Genomic DNA, 20,855 nt, shown 5'->3' with positions numbered 1-20,855 from the left:
ACGGGCATCCAGCAGTTTACCAGGTGGAAATGGCTGACCAGGGAGCCCAGAGCTGCATCAGGAAGGTGGTTTGCACCTACAGTACAGGGGACTGTACGAGACAACTGGGGGAAAGGTCATCTGATTTCCAGAGGATTTTGCATCCCAGCATGAGGGACTTTAAGGGTTGAAAGCACTAATGGAGAGATTTTTAGTAAATCAGGTAAGAAGGAAAGAGAGACTGAGAGGTGGGAATGAATGGTCGTTGTGGTCATTCAAATTATGGTGATTCAATTCATTCAAATTATAATAGCTGACACATACTGGCCTGGTGTGCCAAACTGCTGGGCACCTTCCAATACATTATCTCCCTTCAGTCACGGGCCATTTCTTGAGGCAGACCATGGGAATGGTGAGGTACTGAGGCCCCGGAGCACAGAGAGGGACTCTGCCACGAGCGTGAAGCACAGGTGGTCACAGGCTCACCCCAGTTAGCTGACCTTGCTGGTTCCCTGCAACCTGAGGTGGTAGGTGCGGCAGGAGCCATCAGTCCATTTTACAGGTGAGGTCACTGAGGCCCCAGAGAGGTAGATTGTAGTTGCCCCACCTCTCAGAGCTAGCTCACTGTAGATCTGAGGCCAGAACCCAGGCCTCAGGAAGCAGGGGTAGAGAAGCGGCCAACACACAAGGAGCCCTTTGCTTCAGAACCCCAAGCCCAGGCCCCAAGTGAGCGTGATGGGCGCAGGGGGGAATGGTCAGCATGGAGCCTGAAGCCCTTGCGCTGGGGCCGGAGTCAGCCCAAGAGGTGTGAGAGGGAGCCCCACCTGCTACCAAGGTCTGGCAGCTACGAGGATATCAGCCCCAAAATAAAAACACACACCGCTTCTCCTCCTATCCCCTGAGTCCCCGCTGTGCCCTGACTTGGTGGGCAGCCAAACCCTTGGTCTTTCCGAGAGGACCCAGCTTTTTATTGGTCTGTCTGTCCCTTGGGGGTCTTTGTTCAGAACAGAGAATGAAGCTCAGCCTTCCACCAGCAGCCTGACTAACGCACCTTTAAGGAGTCATGGGTGAGACTGGCTCTGAGCCTGCAGAGGGGGATCCCCTACTCTGTGCCAGGAGTTGCTGAGGGGTTTACCTTTGTGCTTTTGTTTCATCCTCTTAGCAACCTACCTGTGAGCAATTTATTATTTACTTGTGATAATAAATGAGGAATTGAGGCTCAGAGAAGTTAAGTCATATACTCAGGGTCACAGAGCTGGTCAGTGGCAGAGCTTGGTGCTAACTTACAAGACTCTGTGACCATCAGAGATGGCCCTCCCCTTCTCTCTCTTTAGCCCTGGGCACTCGTCCCCAGCCGTTGCCCTATGGCTAACACCTCTCTCTCTCTCTCTCTGCCTCCTCCTGGGTCCTTAGCTCCAAGATCTACATGGCTGACCTGGAATCTGCACTGCACTACATCCTGCGGGTAGAAGTGGGCAAGTTCTCTGTTCTGGAAGGGCAGCGCCTGGTGGCCCTGAAAAAGTTCATGGCAGTGCTGGCCCAGGTGAGTAGGGCCCCAGTCTCCCTTGTCTCTCTTCCCTCTGTAGCTGGCTCCCCCTTCCTCCCTGCATCCTTCTGTCTGGTTCCAGATCCACTCCAGTGCTGCCCTACTTAAAATCCGAGGCTCTGGGCTGCCGAGGACTGCTGAGTCAGATGCGGGCTCTGGTCTCCTGCTGAGCCTGACTGCTGACTCAGCTACCCTCAGCTCCTGAGTGCCAGGTCTGCTTCTTCTTGGTGCAGGTCTGTGGGCAGCTGGGGCTGCCGCTGGGGGTGATCTCTGCCTCCCCATCGGGAACTGCTTGCCAGCCCTACCTCCCCAGTCCCCCCCTCACCCAGTCCTGGCCTCAGGCCCACCTGGCTCAGTCTTGTGCTTGTGTGGTGCTGTCACAGCCTGAAGCCAGAGCCTTGGGTCCCTCCCCAACGACGCCCCTGCTCCTTCCCGTAAGCAGCTGGTGGGACTGGCCACTGGGTGGCGTGCGGTCACCAGCGTTTCCTGCTCCAGCCAGAGGGTGACTCCCTGAAGTCCAGAGCCTTTAATTCATCGTTCCTCCTGACACCAGGGTCTTAGAAGGAGGAAGGGTCCAAGTCAGGATGAAGGGCAAAGGCCAGGGAAAAACGTTGACTTAAAGCTGTAAAATCATGTTGGGAGCCCAGAGGCCCGAGTGAGCTGACCAAGAGGGAGTGGGTCAAAGACAAGATTCTTCTGGCCACTTCTCCCTCAGGGGCCGTGTCCAGCCCTGGAGGGTTGATGGGAATATGTAACGGCTTTCTCCCAGGACTGGGTCCTCTGGCAGGTTTTTCTGTGTAGCGATCCTTCTTTTTTCTTTCTCCTCCGAACTTTCCTCAGTGTCATTGTCCTCTTGACCAGTGTCTCGATGGTTTTATCTGACCTGCTCTGCCGGCATTCCCCTCTTCTGCCCCCCTCCCCTGGTGTGTGTGTGTACGCGCACATGCACACACACATCTGCCCTCCTCCCTAGAGTCCTGTGGCTTTAAAGTGCTGATACTAATGAGATTTCAGCTGACTTATTGTCAGAGTAGCTTTTCATGCTCCTCAGAGACTCTTGGGAGTTACCATCAAGGTCTGGATCTTGGCTATGCGCCCCAGGGCCGCCTTGTCCCCATGGCATCCTACGGAATACAGATGGAAGGCTGTTCCCCAGCCTCGCCCAGCAGTCAGTAAGTCAGCAAGTCAGCTGGTCTCTCAGAAGATCACCTGCAAAGAGGACTGTGTGGCCCAGGTGCCCAGCAGCCCCGGGAAGCCACGCAGCTGCCCAGCCTTCCTCCCAGGGGCAGTGTGGGGTCAGGGTCAGCCTTGAGAGAGGGAGCCTCAAGGACCCAGCTTGACTTAGAGCCTCTGTTCTCTCCCCAGCCCCTCCCTCGCCTTACCAGGTGCCCCAGAGCAGAGGTTGTGAGGAACACACGTTTGCATCTTAGGCAGGATGTTTTCCTGGTGGCTTGGGGACATTTCAAGAAACTGCCTTGGCCCACTTCTGTTTAGCCCCCTATCCCCCTGGGACTGCAGGGCTCTGGGGGAATTGCTGTTCACTCCCCAGCTTCCCCTTGTGCCCCCCACAGCACTTCCCTGGCCAGCCCTTAGTCCAGAACTTCCTGCATTCCATGAATGACTGGCTCAAGAGGCAGCAGAGAAAGAAAATTCCCTACGGTTTCTTTAAAGCTGCCCTGGACAACAGGAAGGAGGTGAGTCTGGGGACAACTGACGTCCTTCTTCGTATCCTCAATAACTGTGGGAGTGGAAGGCTCACCCTGTAGCCTCCGACCTCCTTCACCAACTTGGACTGGGGCAGGAGTCCGGGATCCTGGTTGGGTCCTTCCATTCGTAATGAATAAACTGCTACTTAGAGCTGTGTGCGTGCACCGTAGCTCATCTAATCTTCCCAGCTTTAGTGGAAGGTAGCTATTATCCCTGTTTAGCAGATGAAGAAACTGAGGGTGAGAGAGATTGTGTAACTTGTCTACGATCACATAGCCGGTAGGTGATTGGACTGGGATTCAAGTCCAATTGTGAGATACCAGCCGTGAGCGAGTTTGTAGCCACTGCTCCCTGTGGACCGCAGGCACATTGGGCCCCTCTGGCCCTCTCCAGGGGCACCTTTCTGGGTGCCTGTGCGTTCCGCTGTTTGCAAAGGTGGGCCACGGCAGCCAGCAGAGGCACACAGCCTTACAGATTTGTAGGATGCCAAGGCTCGAAGGGACCTCAGAGGCCAGACCCCTCATTTCTCATTTTACAGATGGGGAAGTTGAGGCTAGAATAAGGATGTAACTCAGTCTGTGTCACAGCTCTTCAGATCTGCTGCTCCTTTGATGGGTGTCGCCAGTGGAAGGGAAAGGCCACCTTTGAGATGAGAGACTAAGAAAGGGACCTCGTTTGTCTTAGGGTTGTGCGCTGACCTTTGAGTCTCCTGGAAGCTTCTTTCCTCACCACCCGTCCCATTCCTTTTCTTCTCCATATATGCTCTCATGCACGTATGTATTCCTTAGGGCGCTGTGATTGTCAAGAAGGTGAACTGGGTTGGCTGCCAGGGGAGTGAGCCACATTTCCGGGGCTTTCCGTGTTCCTTGTGGCTCCTCTTTCATTTCCTGACCGTGCAAGCAGCCCGGCACAATTTAGACCACTCGCATGAAGCAGGTGAGTCCGAGGCCTGTGCACCCCCAGTGCCCCAGCCCAGCCCTGCCTTGCCCTCCTCACTCAGGCCCAGATGTAGAAGATTCTGCATTTGCAGCTGGCTGCATGCACTCAGCGTAGAACCAGAATGGGGGGGACCTGGAGAAGCCACCCGGTCGTGTCCCCTGCCCCAGGGTGGTGCCCGGCAAACAGCAGCATGAGGTTTCTTCCCGGCTTTCTTGGAACCACGACCTTGCTTTGTTTCCAGCCCTTCGTGAAAAACGTGTGGTTCTGTTTTTTTATACTCCTGTAAAGGAAAGAACTATGTCTGTTTTGGTCTACGTGGCCGATACTGTGTACTTTGAACGGTTTTAGTGTTTCCCACTGAAACGTCATTTTCTGAGGGAAGCTGGGGGAACACATTGCTCCTCTTGCCCTGTTCCCTCCCCAAACCGAGCAGCTGCCTCCATCACCCACTCTGCCTCGCAGCCACACCTGACAGCCAGAAGGGCAGGTATTCAGTTCAGTCCGTGTTTGCTGAGGGTTATATGGGGCCCTGGCTCAGCCCGGAGGCTGCAAAGGCGGGAAAGAAACAATCCCTGCCCTCCGTGGGGCAGGGGGGCGGAGCCGCCCTGCAAGGTGCCAAGGCCAAGAGCCAGGGATGAGGGTGCGCAGGGAGGGGGAGGAAGTCTCCATGCTGTCAGGAGGGGCAAAAGGAGGTAAGCTGAGAATGGATGGGTGAACAGGAGCCGAGCTAGGAAGGAAGAGCACCCCAACGGCTGAGCAGAGGCAGAGGGATTCGAGGAGCGGCCAGGGTGCAGCCAGCCGGCCAGCCAGCCGGTCTCTACAGAGCACCTTCAAAGCGCTGGGCCCTGTGTCGGGAGGGGTACCGTGGTGCATCGGGCAGGAAGTCCCTGCCTCAGAGGGCCGATGTTCCGGGGGAAGGAGATGGACAGGGACCATACAAATAGATCATCTCAGGTGTGATGATGAATGCTCTGAAGAAGACCGAGCTAGGTGGTGTGGAAGAGGGCGAGGGAGGGGTGCCATGTTTACACGGGGTGGCTGGGGACGGCTTCTCCGAGGAGCCGGCCCTGCACGGGGCCCTGACTAGTGAGAGGGAGGCAGCTGGGGGAATGTGGGGAGAGAGGTTTCCAGGCTGTGCCCGTTTGACCGCCATAACAAAGTGCTACATGTTGAGGGGCTCGCACAACAGAAGCTTACTTGCTCACGGTTGTGGAGTCTGGAAGTCCAGGATCAAAGTGTCAGCAGGGTTGGTGTCTGCTGAGGCCTCTCCTTGGCTGGCAGAAGGCCCTCTTCTCGCTGTGTCTTCATGTGGTCTTCACCGTGTGCCACATCCCAGCTTCCTCTTCTTGTAGGGACACCAGTCATAATGGCTGAGGGCCCACCGGCCCAGCCTCGTGACCTTATTTTACTTTAATTATCTAATTTGAAGTCTGTGTCCAATACAGTCACATTCTGAAATACTGGAGGTTAGGACTTTGACATAAGAATTTGAGTGAACACAATACTGCCGATAACACGGGCCAAGGACTAGCAGGTGCAGAGGACACGTCTGGCATGTTGGCAGCAGCAAAAGAAGGCCAGGGGGAGAGGCTGGGATGGGGGAGGCAGTAGAGGAGGTGCACGTGTGGTGGTCTTGGCAAAGGAGGGGTTGGATTTCTGATTCAGGGTCTGGAGACCCTGCTGGAGAGTTTCATAGGGGAGCGTCCCCAGCGACTGATGCTTTAGGGAGACTGCTGGGTGGAGGGTGGTCTGTAGCGGGGCAAGGTGGAGGCAGGGCCACCCCAGGAAGTTGCGAAGCTAGTCCCGAGAGGCGGTGGTGGCCTAGACCAGAGTGGTAGGTAGCATGTGGAAGAAGTGGTCAGATTTAGGAGTATTTTGAAGGTAGTGCTGATGGGAGCCCGGGGCAGACTGGATGGAGAGTATAGGCAGGAGCCAGGACCCAGGGTAGACCCCAGAGTTGCTGGGCCTGAACTTCTGGTGGACGGTGGTTCTGTGAGCCGAGAAATGGGAAGGCTCAGTGGTCGGAGTGTGTAGATGGTGGGGGACTCCGTGGTCTGTGCCCGCTAACTGTCTGAACGGAGGTGTAGACAGTTGAGTCCAGGCTTCTGGGGAGAGGTCCATGGCAGAGGTACAGATCTCGTGGGCATGAGCATGGGGGTGATAGGTAAAGCCTCAGGACTGGACAAGCCCATTACGGGGCGGGCAGAGGACAGCACTGAGGCCTGTGCCCTGGGGTGTGTGGCATCTGGGCCTCTGACGAGGAACAGGAGCCAGCAAAGGAGATGGAGAAGGAGCAGCCGCTGTGATTTCAAAATACCGTGTTTGAAGAAGAAGGGTGTACTCAGCCAAGCGGAGAGGGGGGGGGGGTGCGGGGCTCTCTGGCAAGAGCTGTTGCAGTTGTGTCGTGGAGAGAAAGGCCCGGCTGGAATGGGCTGAGGGGAGAACAAGAGGCAAGAAACTGGAGATGATGGGGAAGTAACAGGGGTCAGAGAAGGGATGTCTTTATTGCAGTCGTCTTTCCCAGTCAGAATGATCCCGCGTTAAGGGAGAAGTGGGTGCCGCAGTAACAAAGGAATATGTTTACAGGAGTGAGATCCTTCGCGAGGCCAGAAGGGGTAAGGCCCTGAGCACAGGGAGGGAGGAGGCGGTGGGCACAGTTGTGGGGCAGGCAGCAGCCGGGCTGGGGCAGGGGAGGGCAGCACCCAGGGGGCCAAGGACAAAGGCAAGGCGTGGCTTTCAGGGTGCTCAAGTTGCCAGGAATGATGGCTTGGGGGGTGGTCGAGGTGGGGGGGCCATGGGTCCTGTTTTGAGGGGCTGGGAGTTTGCCGCAGGACAGAGAGAGTTTGGAAGCAACCAGCAGCAAGGAGGGTCCTTCCGCCACCACCGGCCCTGACGTATGAGGTGTGGGGAAGACAAAGGGTTTAAGAGGGCGTGTTTCAGGGAGCCGGCGTCAGCAGGAAGGTGAAGGGAGTTTTCAGGGGTGGGCACTGACGCCAGTCCAGAGGGCCCAGGGGGAGGGAGTAGGAGGTGAGGGGATATGGAGACAAAGCGGGGGATGTGCAGAGCCAGATCGCAGGGACCCCCGATGCAGTGGTTGAAGGAGCAGGAAGCCCAAAGTGGGTTGGGCACAAGGAGGGGTGCAGGGGATGGGGTGTGGGCAGGCTGGCCCCTGCCTGCTTCTCCAGACACATCTCAAAGAGCCTAAGTGTTCTGCTGACGAGTTTGGGCTTTATCCCAAGTGTCAGTGACAGGGACCTGGATGATTAGCAGAGAAAGGAAACTGCAATTTAGGAGTTTGGGAGGAGATGGGGTCAACTCTGAAGTGACCTCTGGAAGGTGGACAGGTGTGCAAGGAGACCTGGGGCCTGTGGAGGGGACGGTGGTGGGGCTGGCGGGCGCAGGCAGCCAGAAAGCACCCCCCCCCCTCCCTGCAACCACTGCAGCATCTCCTCTCCCCGCAGCCAAAGCCCAGGAGGTCCTCCAGGCCATCCGGGGCTACGTGCGCTTCTTCTTCGGCTGCCGAGATTGCGCCAGCCACTTTGAGCAGATGGCGGCGGCCTCCATGCACCGGGTGGAGAGTCTGAACAGCGCCGTGCTCTGGCTCTGGTCTAGCCACAACAAGGTCAACGCCCGCCTCGCCGGTAAGGAAGGGCCCTCTCCAAGCCTGGAGTCACCTACAGAGGGAGGTGGGGGAGTTTTAGGGGACTTGGACCAGAGGTGGGGACAGGGCACTCATCCCCAAAGTAACACCCTGTGTTTCACAGTGCTTCACAGGGCACAGAGCCTTTCCACATGCTCCGCCTGCGCTGCTGATGGAGTCAGTGTCTTTAGACCCATTTTCCAGATGAGGAAGCTGAGGCTTTGACGCTCTAGGACTGTGGCCTTCCAGTGCCACTGCTCACTCTTTCTCCTGCACCAGGGCGCCTTCCTCAGAACTCTTGGGGTCCCTCTCCTGCCTTCCTTGTTCTGCTCTCTGGCTCTTGGCCCCTTTCTTACTCACACCAACAGGGAGAGGAGAGCTGGGCTTTTCCACCCAAGGGGAGGGGTCTAGCAATGAAATGTGCCTGAAGACAAAGACCAAGTCCTCCCTAGAAAAAAACAGGGACTGATTCCCATAGGGGGAGGCCTTGTCTTCTGAGTTTCCCCATTTACAGTGTTTTCTGTTCCTGGTGCAAAGGAGTCGGATGGCTCCAACAGGCAAAAGCATTAAACTAAGAGGTGACCAGAAACTGTCGCGGTGGGGAGGGGCCATCTGTGGTCGGAGCCTGGGCTTATCTGTGGGGAGAGGGGAGTGGCTGACAGACCTCCTGGGGGTGGGAGGTTTGGGGATGAGGCCTGGGGCTGCCGAGGTTAAAGGAAAAGGAAGGGAATGGAGCAGGTGGTGGTGCAGGCTGCTGGTCCCCTGGGGCCTCCTGGCCGACTTTGAAAAGAAGACAGGAGCCCGTCTCTCCTCTCCCTGCTTCCCTCTCTGCTGCCGTCCCGCCCCCACATGCTCCATGTGACCCTCCAGCCCCATGACCTGGGCAGGCTCCCTGCTCCCCTTGGGGCCCAGCTGCCACTGGAGGGTGGATCTGGGGCTTCTCCTGGCAAGGCGGCCCGGCCTGGAGGAAGGCAGTACCCCGCCCTCGGAGCGGGGGTGGGGAGGGGGGGTAGTGGGGTCCTTTCGGATTAAACTAGTATTGGTAACAAGCAGGTACAAATCGAGTGCTCGCTTTACAAGGCTGGTCACCACTACTTCTCACCGGACCTTTGGAATCTGCTCGATGTCCCCTCCCCACAATAACTGTTCCAGCGGTTACATCACTCGCCGCTGCTTCGTTCTGGCCAGCACCTTTTGTTCCCTATTAACCCCTTTGGGAGAGGTGCCTCCTCCAAGAGATCTGGGCTGGTGGGCACTCCCTGGGCGACCCTGGCCCTGTGGGGCTCAGCCTGGGGCTGTGCCCACCAAGCCAGCCATCAGGGTAACTCCCTGACCCTCCTGAGTGCCCTTTTCCCCATCCAGGCCCCCAGGCGCCCCCACACCCACCCCTTGGAGCCCACCAGGGAAGGAGATTCCACCAACTCCTGCCTACCCTGGAGGGCTGCCATGGCGTGAGGAACACCTGTACATTACCACATGCCCGAGCTCTTGTTTTAAAAAAACATTTTCCCTTGAACTACAGAAGTAATGTTTCTTCACTGTATAAAACTTGGGAAATTTCAGAAAAATGCAGAGAAGAAAATTACTAGCAGACCAACCAAAGACTGCAAGACAGATAATATTGAGTCCTCTGACCCTTTTCCATGCCTGGTTGAGGGGTACAACCCAGCAGTGAAGTTGATGAAGGGGCTGCAGGGAGCGGCCGCTAGGAGGCTGTGGTGGCTGAGGAGGGGATTGGAGTCCTCCTCGCCCAGGGCAGCACCGTGCTGGGCTCCATGCCCCCCCCCCCAACCCCATGCTAGGTTTTTTCACCTGGCTTCTCATACCCATCATTCCCAAGGGCAGATGAGGAAGCTGGCATTCTGAATGAAAAATGAGGTCTGGGCTTCTAGACAGGCCCAGGGGTCACAGCCAGCCTGTGTGTTTTCCTCGCCAGGTGCCCCCAGCGAGGACCCCCACTTTCCCAAGGTGCAGTGGCCGCCCCGCGAACTCTGTTCTGCCTGCCACAATGAGCTCCGGGGTTCGCCTGTGTGGGACCTGGACAACACCCTCAGATTCCTCAAGACCCACTTCTCGCCCAGCAATGTCGTCCTGGACCTTCCTTCAGCCGGGCCGGGCCCCCGGATGGTTGCCCAGAGGATGGCAGCCAGAAATTTTACTCTGGGCCCTGAGAAGGCCGGGGTCATGGTAGGCCCAGGAACCACGGTTCCCAAAGTTCCAGCAGAGACACTGAGGGTGAGTCACCCCCGGGATGTGCTCATTGGCCTCAGTATGACAGCTGAGCCAGACCAGGGACCTCCTGAGCACATAGCAGAGCTTCACAGGGATACGTTGGAGCGGCCAAAAGGGCGGGAACACTTGACCAAACGAGACACAGGAGCCGTGTTGCTGGCCGAGTTCCTCGCTGAGAAGAACCCCGGAGGCCCTGCAGAGCTGGGGCGAGTGGGTCGCAGCTCAAAGCAGCTGGCCAGCATTTCTGATGGGGAGCTGGAGGCTGGGCCCGTGCGGGGCCGGGACCAGTGGCTACAGGTGCTGGGAGGGGGCTTCTCCCACCTGGACATCAGCCTCTGTGTGGGGCTCTACTCCCTGTCTTTCATGGGCCTCCTGGCCGTGTACACCTACTTCCGGGCCAGGATGAGGGCACTGAAGGGCCACGCTGGCCACCCCACAGCCTGAACCGTTCACCTTGGGAGGGGGCGGGAAGGGGAGCTGCCGTTCATGGCGCTCTTCCAGCCCGCTGCTCCTCTCCCCTTTTCCCTTGCTCCTTGTCCAGGGAAATCCAGGGAAGCCAGTTGCTCCAACGAACCTCCTGGGGCCCTCTGGGAAGGAGAATTCCATAGCCATGAAAGTGCACCTAGGGCTCATGTCCATCTGACAGCACGGGGGAGGACAGCTGTGGGCAGGGGGGATGGGAGGCTCTGTCCCTGGCCGCTCAGGACCCACATTCCTTTTTTTCACCTTGTTTGAAGTCCTGCTCATTCTCACTGAAACTTCCGTGTCTCCCACCTGGCCTTGGGCCTAAACTGGGGCAAGTGAGGCCACAGTTCCCCAGGTCCCCCATCCAGAGGAGCGTTCCCAGGGCTGGCGCACTAGAGTGGAACTCTTCACTGCACCCCAGGCCCCGTCCATCCCGCTCCCTTCTGGATGCAAAGAGGCCTCTGTGCCAGAGAAGGCAGGACTGCCTCTGGCCCTCTGTGGTCTGTCCATCCTCCAGCCCCTCAGTATCTATGGGGTGGGGGTTTGCTTTGGGGGGGGTGGGTCTGGAAGCTTCTGAACGTCCTGCTGGTCCCCCAGGTGAGGCTTGGGTGAGTGTTGGAGGGAGGAGAGCTTCTGGCTCCTTCCCCCACACCTCTGCTTCAGGAGGGGTGCAGGCCAGAGCTGGTGTGGACTCGGATGGGTGATGGCCATGGGGCTGGGTGGTGAGCAGCTGGCTTGGTGGGACCTGATAAGGGCTGGTGTGGGATTTAAGGAGGGTGCTGGTGTCTTTAGTGCCTTGGCTCTGGGCTTAGCTGGAGGGTAGAGTGAAGCCACAGGGAAAAGATGATTGCTTCGAATGTGCTTTGTCTCCTCCCCAGTGCACTCTACCCCTCCTAGAGCTGGGTCTTTTGTCTTTTGATTTTGGCCTTCAAAATAGATGCTCATGTTTGAATGTGGAGGGTGTTGCAGTGAGGAAGTGTCCTCTCTCTCAAGGGCCCACCTTCCATCGTGCAGAGGTTAAAAGGGTCAGAGGGGAGGGTGACTCTGTACACATGCTCGATTCCCACTCTACCCCACTGCTTGGGAGGGTTGTGGAATAAATTATTTTTGTTAAGGCAAAGCGTTGGTGTGTTCTTTAACTTGCTGTTTGGAGACCTAGTGTCCAGGTCTGGACAGAATACGCAGAATCCAGCCTCAGTGGGGATCCAGCCAGAAGTGACTGGCCCCTGGCTCACATAGCTACCACCCTGCAGGGGAGGAGGTGCCCCAGCACAGCCCCTGTCTCCGGGATGGACCCTCCTGTACTGCCCAAGGAGCTCTCTGTTCCCAAGCCCCTTCCGTCTCCACATGCACTGGAGACAGGCCTTGGTGGAGTTCTAATCCTGCCTCCTGTTCCCCCAGCCTCCCTGGAGCACTGACTCGTGTTCCAGTTCTGCTCCAGGCACCTTCCTCGCACCTGCCTGGCCTGGCCTCCTGCATCCCCGGCTCTCTCCCAAGGAAGGAGAGGACTTGTTTGTGGGAGCGGCCTGCCTTGGCTGCTCAGCAGGGAGGAGTCAGCCAGATTAGAGAGCCTGTCCCTAATCCGGCCTGCCAGGTTTTACAAGGATCAGAACAGCTGATAATGAACCTCATTAAGGGGGAACAGGAGCCTCAATCCGATTTGGGGTTTTTCTCTTTGACATCTTCACTCTGCTCAGATGGCCTTGGCACTGGGTGAAGCAGGCGGGGTGCCGAGCTTGCTCCCTCTGCTGGGGCAGCTGGGATGGGGGCACAGGCAGGGGTCGACACCCCCTTCCCTGCACGTGTCAGCCCTGTGTTAGCTGGGTAGCTTCCAGCCTGGGGCCTCCCCGCAGCCTCCCTCTCTGTGTCCCGGCTCTACTCATCCGTCTGCCCCCTCCGTTCTCCTAAGCTGGCTCTGGTCCTCTCCCCGAGCCCCACCGGGTCCTGGCTGGGAGGCTGACGGGCCAGCACACGGGGCAGTGCGACCCCGGCCTGCAAGAAGGTGAAAGAGGTCCCAGGGCCAGTGCCCACGGGGCCAAGACCACCAGCCTTGCTCCTCTACTGCCTGGTACCTGGCACAGTGTCAAGTGCAGAGGATTTCCCTCGGCAAGCCTGCTTCACAGGACCTTCTTAGGGCCCACCAGGGCCTCTATAGTGGGTGTGGGCCTCCTCCGCACAGCCAACCCTTTCTTGCGCTGTCTCCGTGGCTCTGATTGATAAACAAGGGTGGGCCTCCCCCTTAACAGGGCTGCTGCCTTTCACCCTGATTTCCCCAGGGCGCTTTCAGCTTCATCGATAAACCAGCTTGCCCCCCAGCTCGTCCCCTCCCCCAGCGGGTCTGCCAGGCTGGGAGCCCCTGCTTCTGTGACTTGAACTCTGCTTGCCATTCTAGGTTGTTCTCCACTTCTTGGGAGAGCTCCCGCGCAGGGGAGGGTCCTCGGGGGAGCCCTGCCAAAGCGAAGGCTCCTTGTTCTGGAGCCGGACAGAGAAACTCCCCTCTGCCTGGGATGCTACCTGCTGAGCATTCAGGAACGATTTCTTAGAGACAGATGCCGCTGAGCTGGCTTTTGAAAACTGAGTGGGTGTAGCAAGGAAAATGTGCAGGAAAAGGCATCACAGGCCAAGGGGAAAGCGCATGCCAAGTCCAACAAAGAAAAAGAGTGAATACAAGAAATTCTCAGTAAAAAAACGTAAACATTTTTTCTGTTCAAAAAGATTATTTAAGGATTTGTTCAATGCTGCCCTGGGCTAAAGCTGAGGATACACAGAAGAAAGCCGTGGTTCCCGCTACGGTGGAGCTTTCCACTCTAGGGGAAGAGACGGGAGAGGAAAATGTGCTCATGCTCTTAAGGAGGGGCCAGCAGGGGACGTTAGGGGAGGCTTCTCTGAGACCTGGAGGAAGAGAAGACAGGAAGTGGGCAGGGGTAGCGGGACCACAAGCCTGAGGGGCTGCTGCATTCAGAAGCCACCCCCAGGCTGGTGAGGTCCCAAGGGGTGGCCCCACTTCCAGCCTGGCTCCTCCCCCCGACAGCCTTGGCACTGGGTGGGTGGGTGGGTGCCCAGGAGCAGCACATCATTCCCTGGATGTGGGGGTGAGGCCTGGGGTCCAGGGTACCCACACAGCCTTGGCCCTGGAGGAAAGTCACCAGCAGTTGGAGGAGGAAGAGATCTGTTTCATTCTCCTGGCTTGGCCATTAACCAGCTGCATGTGACATTGGATGAGCCATTCACTTCTTGGGTCTCTGCTTCCTCACCTCTAGGATGAAGGCTTCAGACAGAGCCTCGTGGTCCCTAAGGTGCCTTTACCTTTCTTGCAGTGATTTCAGCTGTTTTCTTGTCAGCTCAGGGAGGGTTGGTCCTGCAAGGCCACTCAGGAAGGACTTGTGGCAGAAAGAAATAACAGCCTGTATGATTTGTGTCCTCTTGGAAGTCCAGGACAACTATGAGAAGGGAAGGCTCACTCATGCTAGCCCTCAGCCTGCACCCCACCGGCGTCCTCTGCCCCAGCACTGCCTGGGTCCCCCCCCCCAAGAAATTTAGAAATTTAAGAAATACTTAAATACCTTTTTCAATTTTTGCAACCAATGCAGTTCTTTTGAAAAGAAAGAACAACAAGGAAAATAAACAGGATTAAAGGATTTTAAAGTTCTGTTGTAAATAGGAAAAGCATTAATGCCCTGTTGAAAATAATGGGCCAAAGTATGAAGACCAAATGAGAGATGTCACTCTTTTTTATCCTATTGGTAAAATGAAAGAAAAAAAGGATAATGCCCAGTGCTAGCTAGAGGGAGGGAAAAGGACGTGTATCAGTTATCTATTGCTGCATAACAAGCCACCCCAAAGCTTAGTGGTTTGAAACAACAACAGTCATTTACTTTGCTCACAAATCTTCAATTTGAGCAGAGTTCAGGGGAAAACGGCTCATCTCTGCTCTGTGCAGTATATCTGGATGCAATTAGTCTGGCAAGCTCGTGCTGTGGGCAGGGAGCTTCAGTTCTCTTCATAGGCCTCTCCACGGGCTGCCTGGACTTCCTCACAGCCTGGTGGCTGTGCTCTGAGAGCAAGTATCCAAAGAGGACAGGGCAGAAGTGCATGGCATTTTCACATAGCCCTCAGAAGTCACATAGCATTATTTTTGCTATACTTTGTTGGTTGAGACAGATATAAAATCTCATCCGGGTTGCAGATACAAAGTCCTGCCCAGGTTCGAGGGGAGGAGTCCTAGACTCCACCTTCTGATAGGGAAGTGACAAGTTCTGGAAAACTATGTGAGATGGGAGAGGTTGTCGAAGCCAGCTTAAAAAAATACAGTCTGCCACAGAGCACCCTCCTACACCGCTTGTGGAGGTAAAAACTGACACCACCTTTGGGAAATGTGCAATTTGTAATACAATGTAACTGGTAATATGTTTTAAGAGCCTTAAGAGAATATGTAACCTTTGATCCAACAATTCTATTCCTGGAATTTGTCCTAAGGAAGTAATTGAAGATATTCACTAAGATTTGCTACATGATGAATATTTATAACATCAAAATAAATTTGATCTAAAGTCCATAATCGGAGGTGATTAAGTTATGGTACATCATTACAATGGAATACAACATAACCACTAGAAACAATTTGAGTGCGTATTTTTTAAGCTGAAAATGTTTCCACACCATATTGTTAAATGAAAATATGAAGTTACAAAAGCAGTTCTACATAGTATGATCTTATTTTTGAAAAATAGAATACATATATACGTAGGGATACTGAAGGCATGGGTGAAAACTTGGAACATGTACATGAAATAGGTCAACAGTGGTTAACAGTCAGGGGTAGGATTATGGGTGTTTTTCTTTTTAGGTATCTGTATTTTCTCATTTTTATTAAATATTTACTACTTGTACAATTAAAAACCACTTTTAATGGGCCAAGAATATGAACTGTCAATTCATAAAAGAAGAAATACAAAGATCAATAGATACATGAAACAATATTCTTCAATAGTCAACAGAGTGAAAGAGTAATATTTTTTATACATCAAGTAACAATACAACTTGATGCTAGAAAAGTGATCATATTAGTTGGTATAGTATTTCTGAAAAAGAATATAGCAATATGTACCAACTTTAAAGATGTTAAGAATCAAGGGTGCCTGGTGGCTCGGTCGGTTAAGCATCTGACTTCGACTCAGGTCATGATGGCACGGTTCATGAGTTTGAGCCCCGCGTCAGGCTCTGCACTGACAGTGTGGCGCCTGCTTGGGAGTCTCTCTCTCTCTCTCTCTCTCTCTCTCTCTCTCTCTCTCTCTCTTCCCCTCACCCACTCATGCTTTCTTTTTCAAAATAAATAAATAAACTTTAAAGAAACATGTTAATAGTCAGAAATACTGACCCAAACTTGGAACAGCCTCCATGTTCACCATTGGAAAACCTTCCCTGGGGCCTGCTTCCCACAGGAAACAGTCCACTGGGCCCTCCTCTCAGACCCACACTTTTCACCTCCCCCTTTTGCACTCCGAGTGCAGAGGCCAGGGGGCAGTTACGATTTATCATCACACTGGCACTGTTGATTTAGAAGAGGGAAATATTCCCCTGTACTCTTGTTTTTAATTACACAAATCGTGTTTTAGGAAAAAATGAAAGAGAACCATATGGGTGTGGAAGTGAAGCACATGCCTATATTTGGGCTGAGCACATCTGTGTCTGAGAACAGACCTAGCTCACATCCCTCCTTACATGGCTGCCTGCCATATAGGCATTTGAGTTTTGACCTGATTTAAAAGTTTTTATTTTTTTCAATGTTTATTTTTTGAGAGAGAGAGAGAGAGAGAGAGAGAGAGAGAGAGAGAGAGAGAATGAGTGGGGGAGGGGCAGAGAGAGAGGGAGACACAGAATCCAAAGCAGGCTCCAGGCTCTGAGCTGTCAGCACAGAGCCCGACCCAGGGCTTGAACTGACGAACTGTGTGAGATCATGACCTGCACTGAAGTCAGACGCTTAACCAAGCCACCCAGGTGCCCCAGTTTTGACCTGCTTTTAGACTCAGCCGAGAGATCACTCTCTCAAGAAGGTCCTCCAACGCCCTCAAGCCTGAGCTGGGCGTACGCTCCCCTGAGGGCACTTACCACAGGGCAGTGTGGTCACCTGGCTGTTGACATCTGCTCTGAGAGGACAAAGACAATCTTCCCTTCTCCCTTTGCAGCCCCAGGACTTAGCATGGGGCCTGGCACCTCATAGGTGGTCAATCGATACCTTTTGAATAAACAGGGATATATTCCAGGATCTGCAACTCTCAAAGCATGTTATGCCTTTTTATACACCTTCAGTGCTGCGCACAGGGAGTGCTTTGAACACTAAAGAGGCTTAATAATGGTAAAATGAGTGAATAACAAATTAGGGATCAGCTACCATTGTGGAAAAGGATGTTTCAGGGTGAGGGAGACGTGGGCTCAAATCCCTCTTAGCCACATAACCTCGGGAACATGCTGCTCCGAGCCTGAGTTTCTTCATCCGCGAAGAAGGTCATCAGGGGTAAGGTGTGGCGAACAGTGCCCAGCACACCGTAGGAGTTCATCACACATTCTCATCTTTAACACCATTTGCCTTCTCTCCTAATTGCGCTGGGCCAGGGATTGGGATTCGGGTGGTTTCGGAGTCTCAGGCAGCCAATACCTCTGGGAGTAGTGTGAGCCGTGCCCTGGCCCCTTGCCTGGCTGAGGGGACCAGGGCGCTTCTCCACAGAGGCCTGGCCTCATTTCTCAAAGGCAGAATCGCTATGTCTCTCAACTCCTTTACTCATCCCAAAGTTCTTTCACATACTTGGTTCTTTTTTAAAAAAAAAGATTTAGTTTTGCTCGATGTTTTCAATAGGTAATACAGGAATAAGTATTCTAAAAGTTCAGAAGGACACAGAGTGCCTGCCAGCTCTCAGGTCCCCTCCCCGGAAGCTCACGGTACTGCTGGTTTCACGCGTGTCCTTTCAGACCCGTTCTCTGCAAATACGAGACAGGCACACGCTACATGTACCACTCGGCACCCGGTTGTGTCACGTTAATACTGCACGTTGAAGACCTTGCCGCATCACATACACAGACTGCCAACACTCGCAGCGTCCTGTCTCTGGGGTGCACCGATCTCTGGCCCCTTCCCAGTCTCCCTTCCGAGCTCCAGCTACGCCTTCAGGCTCCGTGGACTTGGACTTGTTTCCCCAGGCATCTCTGGCTCCTCCAACTCCCCAAATCCGAAACCGATGTTGACGGAGGCTTCCTCTCCAAGCCCTCCCTCTCTTGGCAGCCCGAGGGGTTCCCTTCACTCTCCCAGGCCTGGATGTCTCCTCTTGGCCGTCCTGTGCATGGATTCTCTCCTCTTTCCTGTTGCCCACCCCCCCCCCCCATCACAGTGTCTCAGAACCCTCTTAGTCTACAAGGATAGAGGCCAAACCCCTTAGTCTAGCAGGCATCCCCTCCCCATGAGCCCTCCCTCCCCCCCACTGAAGGGGCCTCACTTGTCTCTCCTGGAATCACAGCCGGTGGGGGACTGGCTACCTGGGCCACGGCAGAAGTTCAACTTTTTCCAAACTCTGTTTTGTTTCAGCAGCAAAATAGGGTCAGGGACATCTAGGCACTTGGGACACAGGGATGAGTAAAAGAAGGGTCTCAGGTTACATCTTGTGGCGAGATGGTAGGAAGAGACAGACTATAGTCAGGTAAAGAAATAAATGAATAAGGATCTCACATAGTGATAATGCTATGGAGAAAATAAACAGGACTTCCTTATGAAAGACATCAAGATCTCACTAAACAGAGATTCTGTGCTTATGCACGGGCAGATCAACACTGCAGAGAGAAAAGTTCTTTCCAAATTAACCTACAATTCAGTGTAACACCAATCAAAAGTCCAGGTAGATTTTTTTTTTGGTAGAACTCAGCAACTTTATTCTAAAACGCATATAGGTTCTGGGGGGAGGGGAAGAGTAAAGTAGGGGACTTGCTCATTGTGAGAAATTTTTTAAGAGTGATTTTCACCATAGGAACCAATAGATCCTAATAAAACGTTTAAAGGAAGACCCACGAATATACGGCCATGTGAGATATGACTAAGGTAGCATTATAAACCCATCAGACAAAGTTGACAGGAAACTGGCTCACTCAGTATGGAGAGAAGGGAAACTGGACCTCTGCCTTGTACCGAAGATGAGCTCTAGATGGATTTATTTTTTATTTAAATCCAAAGTAGTTGCGTATTTTATGTTTTTAGATGGATTTAAAACCTAAACATGATTGATTAAAAATTATAAGCCAACAGAAAATAGGGGAGCATATCATTGCAACATAGGGATAGAGAAGCACTTCTTAAGAACCTAAAAAGCACAAATCACGAGGTGACGTGGAGACAGACTTCTTAGGTCACACTGAAGAGTTTCTGTTTGCCACAGGCAAGTGAACAGACAGCTTACAGGCTGGGAAAAGGTATCTGCGGCGTCTAAAACTGCCCTCGTCACCATCGAGTGTAGACCTGCCCATGACAACCCCGTAGGGGAGGTCTGGCTCTGGTGGGACTGTCTCTGCACTCGGGTCAGGGAGGGGGCTGGCGCCGAGGTGGAAAACTCGGTAGCATGGCAGGCGAATGACAGGCGTGCTGGCCGGCTGTCCAGGCCCTCTCCCGGCGGAGGATGAGGGGCTCCCTGAGACCAGATTCATTCATGGCCAGCCACAGGCCAGACCATGAGCACTGGCCCTGAAATGTGTGTGGTAAAATGGACAAATTACCCTGACGGGTTCCAATTTTCACTCTGCGGGAGCAATTCCCTGCAGGCCTATTCCAGAGTGGCAAGTGTGAAACGCAGCCTTCATGGTGGATTAGCGGCCTAAAGGAAGCCCGTCACCTCCAGGCCTGGGGGAGAGAGTGGGGCTAATTCTGTTTCTCCACGGCAGAATTCCTTTCTGTGTCCCCAGCAACACTTCCTGTCCTGTTTCTGTGACTGAAAGCCTGAATCAACAGGGTGTGCGTGTGGTTTGGGGGTCGGGGGACTTGCCACCACAGGCCACAGTCACAGATGCTTCAGACTGTGGAACAGTGTCCCATAAAAGTACTGCTCCTGACACTCTGTCCCCTTTCTAGAAGGAAGCTTTGAGTGGGCTTCTTCTGAAGGACAGTAACTTCATAGCAAATATTGATTAAGGTGCCCTGCTCTTGAGGAGTGTGGAGTCTAGAAGGGGAGACCCACCAGGAAAGGGTTCCATGACGATTCAGCCCGGTAGATGCCCCACAGAAGAGCTGGGGTGCTGTGGAGCCCCAGGACTCATCTCCTCTTCAGGAGAGAGGAGCAGGGGTCACTGGAAATTCACACAGGGAAAGGGGGAAGAAGAGAGAGGGAAGCACTAAGGATGAGAGGGTGGGATGTGGCCTGAGCAGGGGACTTAAGGAACAGCCTGGAAGTCTGGAATGGATTCTGTAGGCTTTAGGGGCCGGTGGGTGCTTCAGCAGAGAGGCACAGTCTTGGGTATTTTTTAGCAAGATGTCCCTCGTGTGAGAACCCAAGTCTGAGGTCCAAGTTCTCCCCAGCCAACAACACGTAAGACCTCAGTGTGGTTGCCTCGCTGTGCCTGCCGCCTCTCCAGCTGCCTCTCTGGTCCTCTCCGGGGTGGGCCCACCCTGGCCAGACAGATCTTGTGAGTCCCCAGGACTCAAGCTCTCAATCCACAGGCCTTCTTGTGTGCTCTTTCCCCACCTGAAATCTTTCCCCACCAAATGCCTGCCTGTGTTCAAATGTCACCTCCTCCAAGAAGCCTTCCCTGACCCTCCTTGGGCCACACGCTGCAGCCAAGCCCTTCCTCCCCTTCTTGGGCCACGGTAAGCACCACCCTTTTCCTCCCATCCCATGGCTGAAGATGTGTGCTGACTGCTTGGCCTCCCCACCCCGTCAGACTGGGAACTCTGGGAATGTGGAGTCTGTACTCCCTCCGCCCCCGTGTCTCTGCTTGTCACCCTTGCTGTCAGTAAGTGACTGACCGGTGAAATCATGGCCTCCTCTCCCACTGGCGAGTAAAACACTTGCTGACTTTTTCTACCTCTCCTTTCCTCCTCTCTGTCTCAGGATGACTCAGCTGTCTCTGCCCCGGGTGCATTCAGCTACCTGGGGAGAGAAGAGATACTCAAAAGCATTTTATGTTTTTATTTTTTTTAATGGTTACTTAATTATTTGAGGAGGGCAGAGAGAGAGAGAGAGAGAGAGAGAGGAGAGAGAGAGAGAGAGAGAGAGAGAGAGAGAATCCCAAGCAAGCTCCATACTGTGAGTGCAGAGCCCAACGTGGAGCTCAAACCCACGAACGTGATCATGACCTGAGCTAAGAGTCAGATGCTTA

General features: G+C 54.2%; 1 protein-coding gene across 1 annotated transcript in view; it reads left to right on the top strand.

The window, feature by feature from the left end:
* QSOX1 (quiescin sulfhydryl oxidase 1) overlaps positions 1 to 11,628 on the top strand; it is a 35,281-nt gene extending 23,653 nt beyond the window's left edge. Inside the window, exons 8-12 of the mRNA XM_023248115.2 lie at positions 1,393 to 1,522; positions 3,097 to 3,219; positions 4,021 to 4,168; positions 7,633 to 7,812; positions 9,748 to 11,628. Of these exons, the coding sequence (XP_023103883.2) occupies positions 1,393 to 1,522; positions 3,097 to 3,219; positions 4,021 to 4,168; positions 7,633 to 7,812; positions 9,748 to 10,487 (1,321 nt within the window). The 3' untranslated portion in view covers positions 10,488 to 11,628. The remainder of the gene's footprint in view (positions 1 to 1,392; positions 1,523 to 3,096; positions 3,220 to 4,020; positions 4,169 to 7,632; positions 7,813 to 9,747) is intronic.
* Positions 11,629 to 20,855: the final 9,227 nt, after the last annotated feature.

This window comes from Felis catus, chromosome F1, assembly GCF_018350175.1.
Source record: "Felis catus isolate Fca126 chromosome F1, F.catus_Fca126_mat1.0, whole genome shotgun sequence".
Lineage (NCBI taxonomy): Eukaryota > Metazoa > Chordata > Mammalia > Carnivora > Felidae > Felis > Felis catus.
The sequence above is the reverse complement of the archived record's forward strand: the minus strand, read 5'-3'. Positions and strand labels throughout refer to the sequence as shown.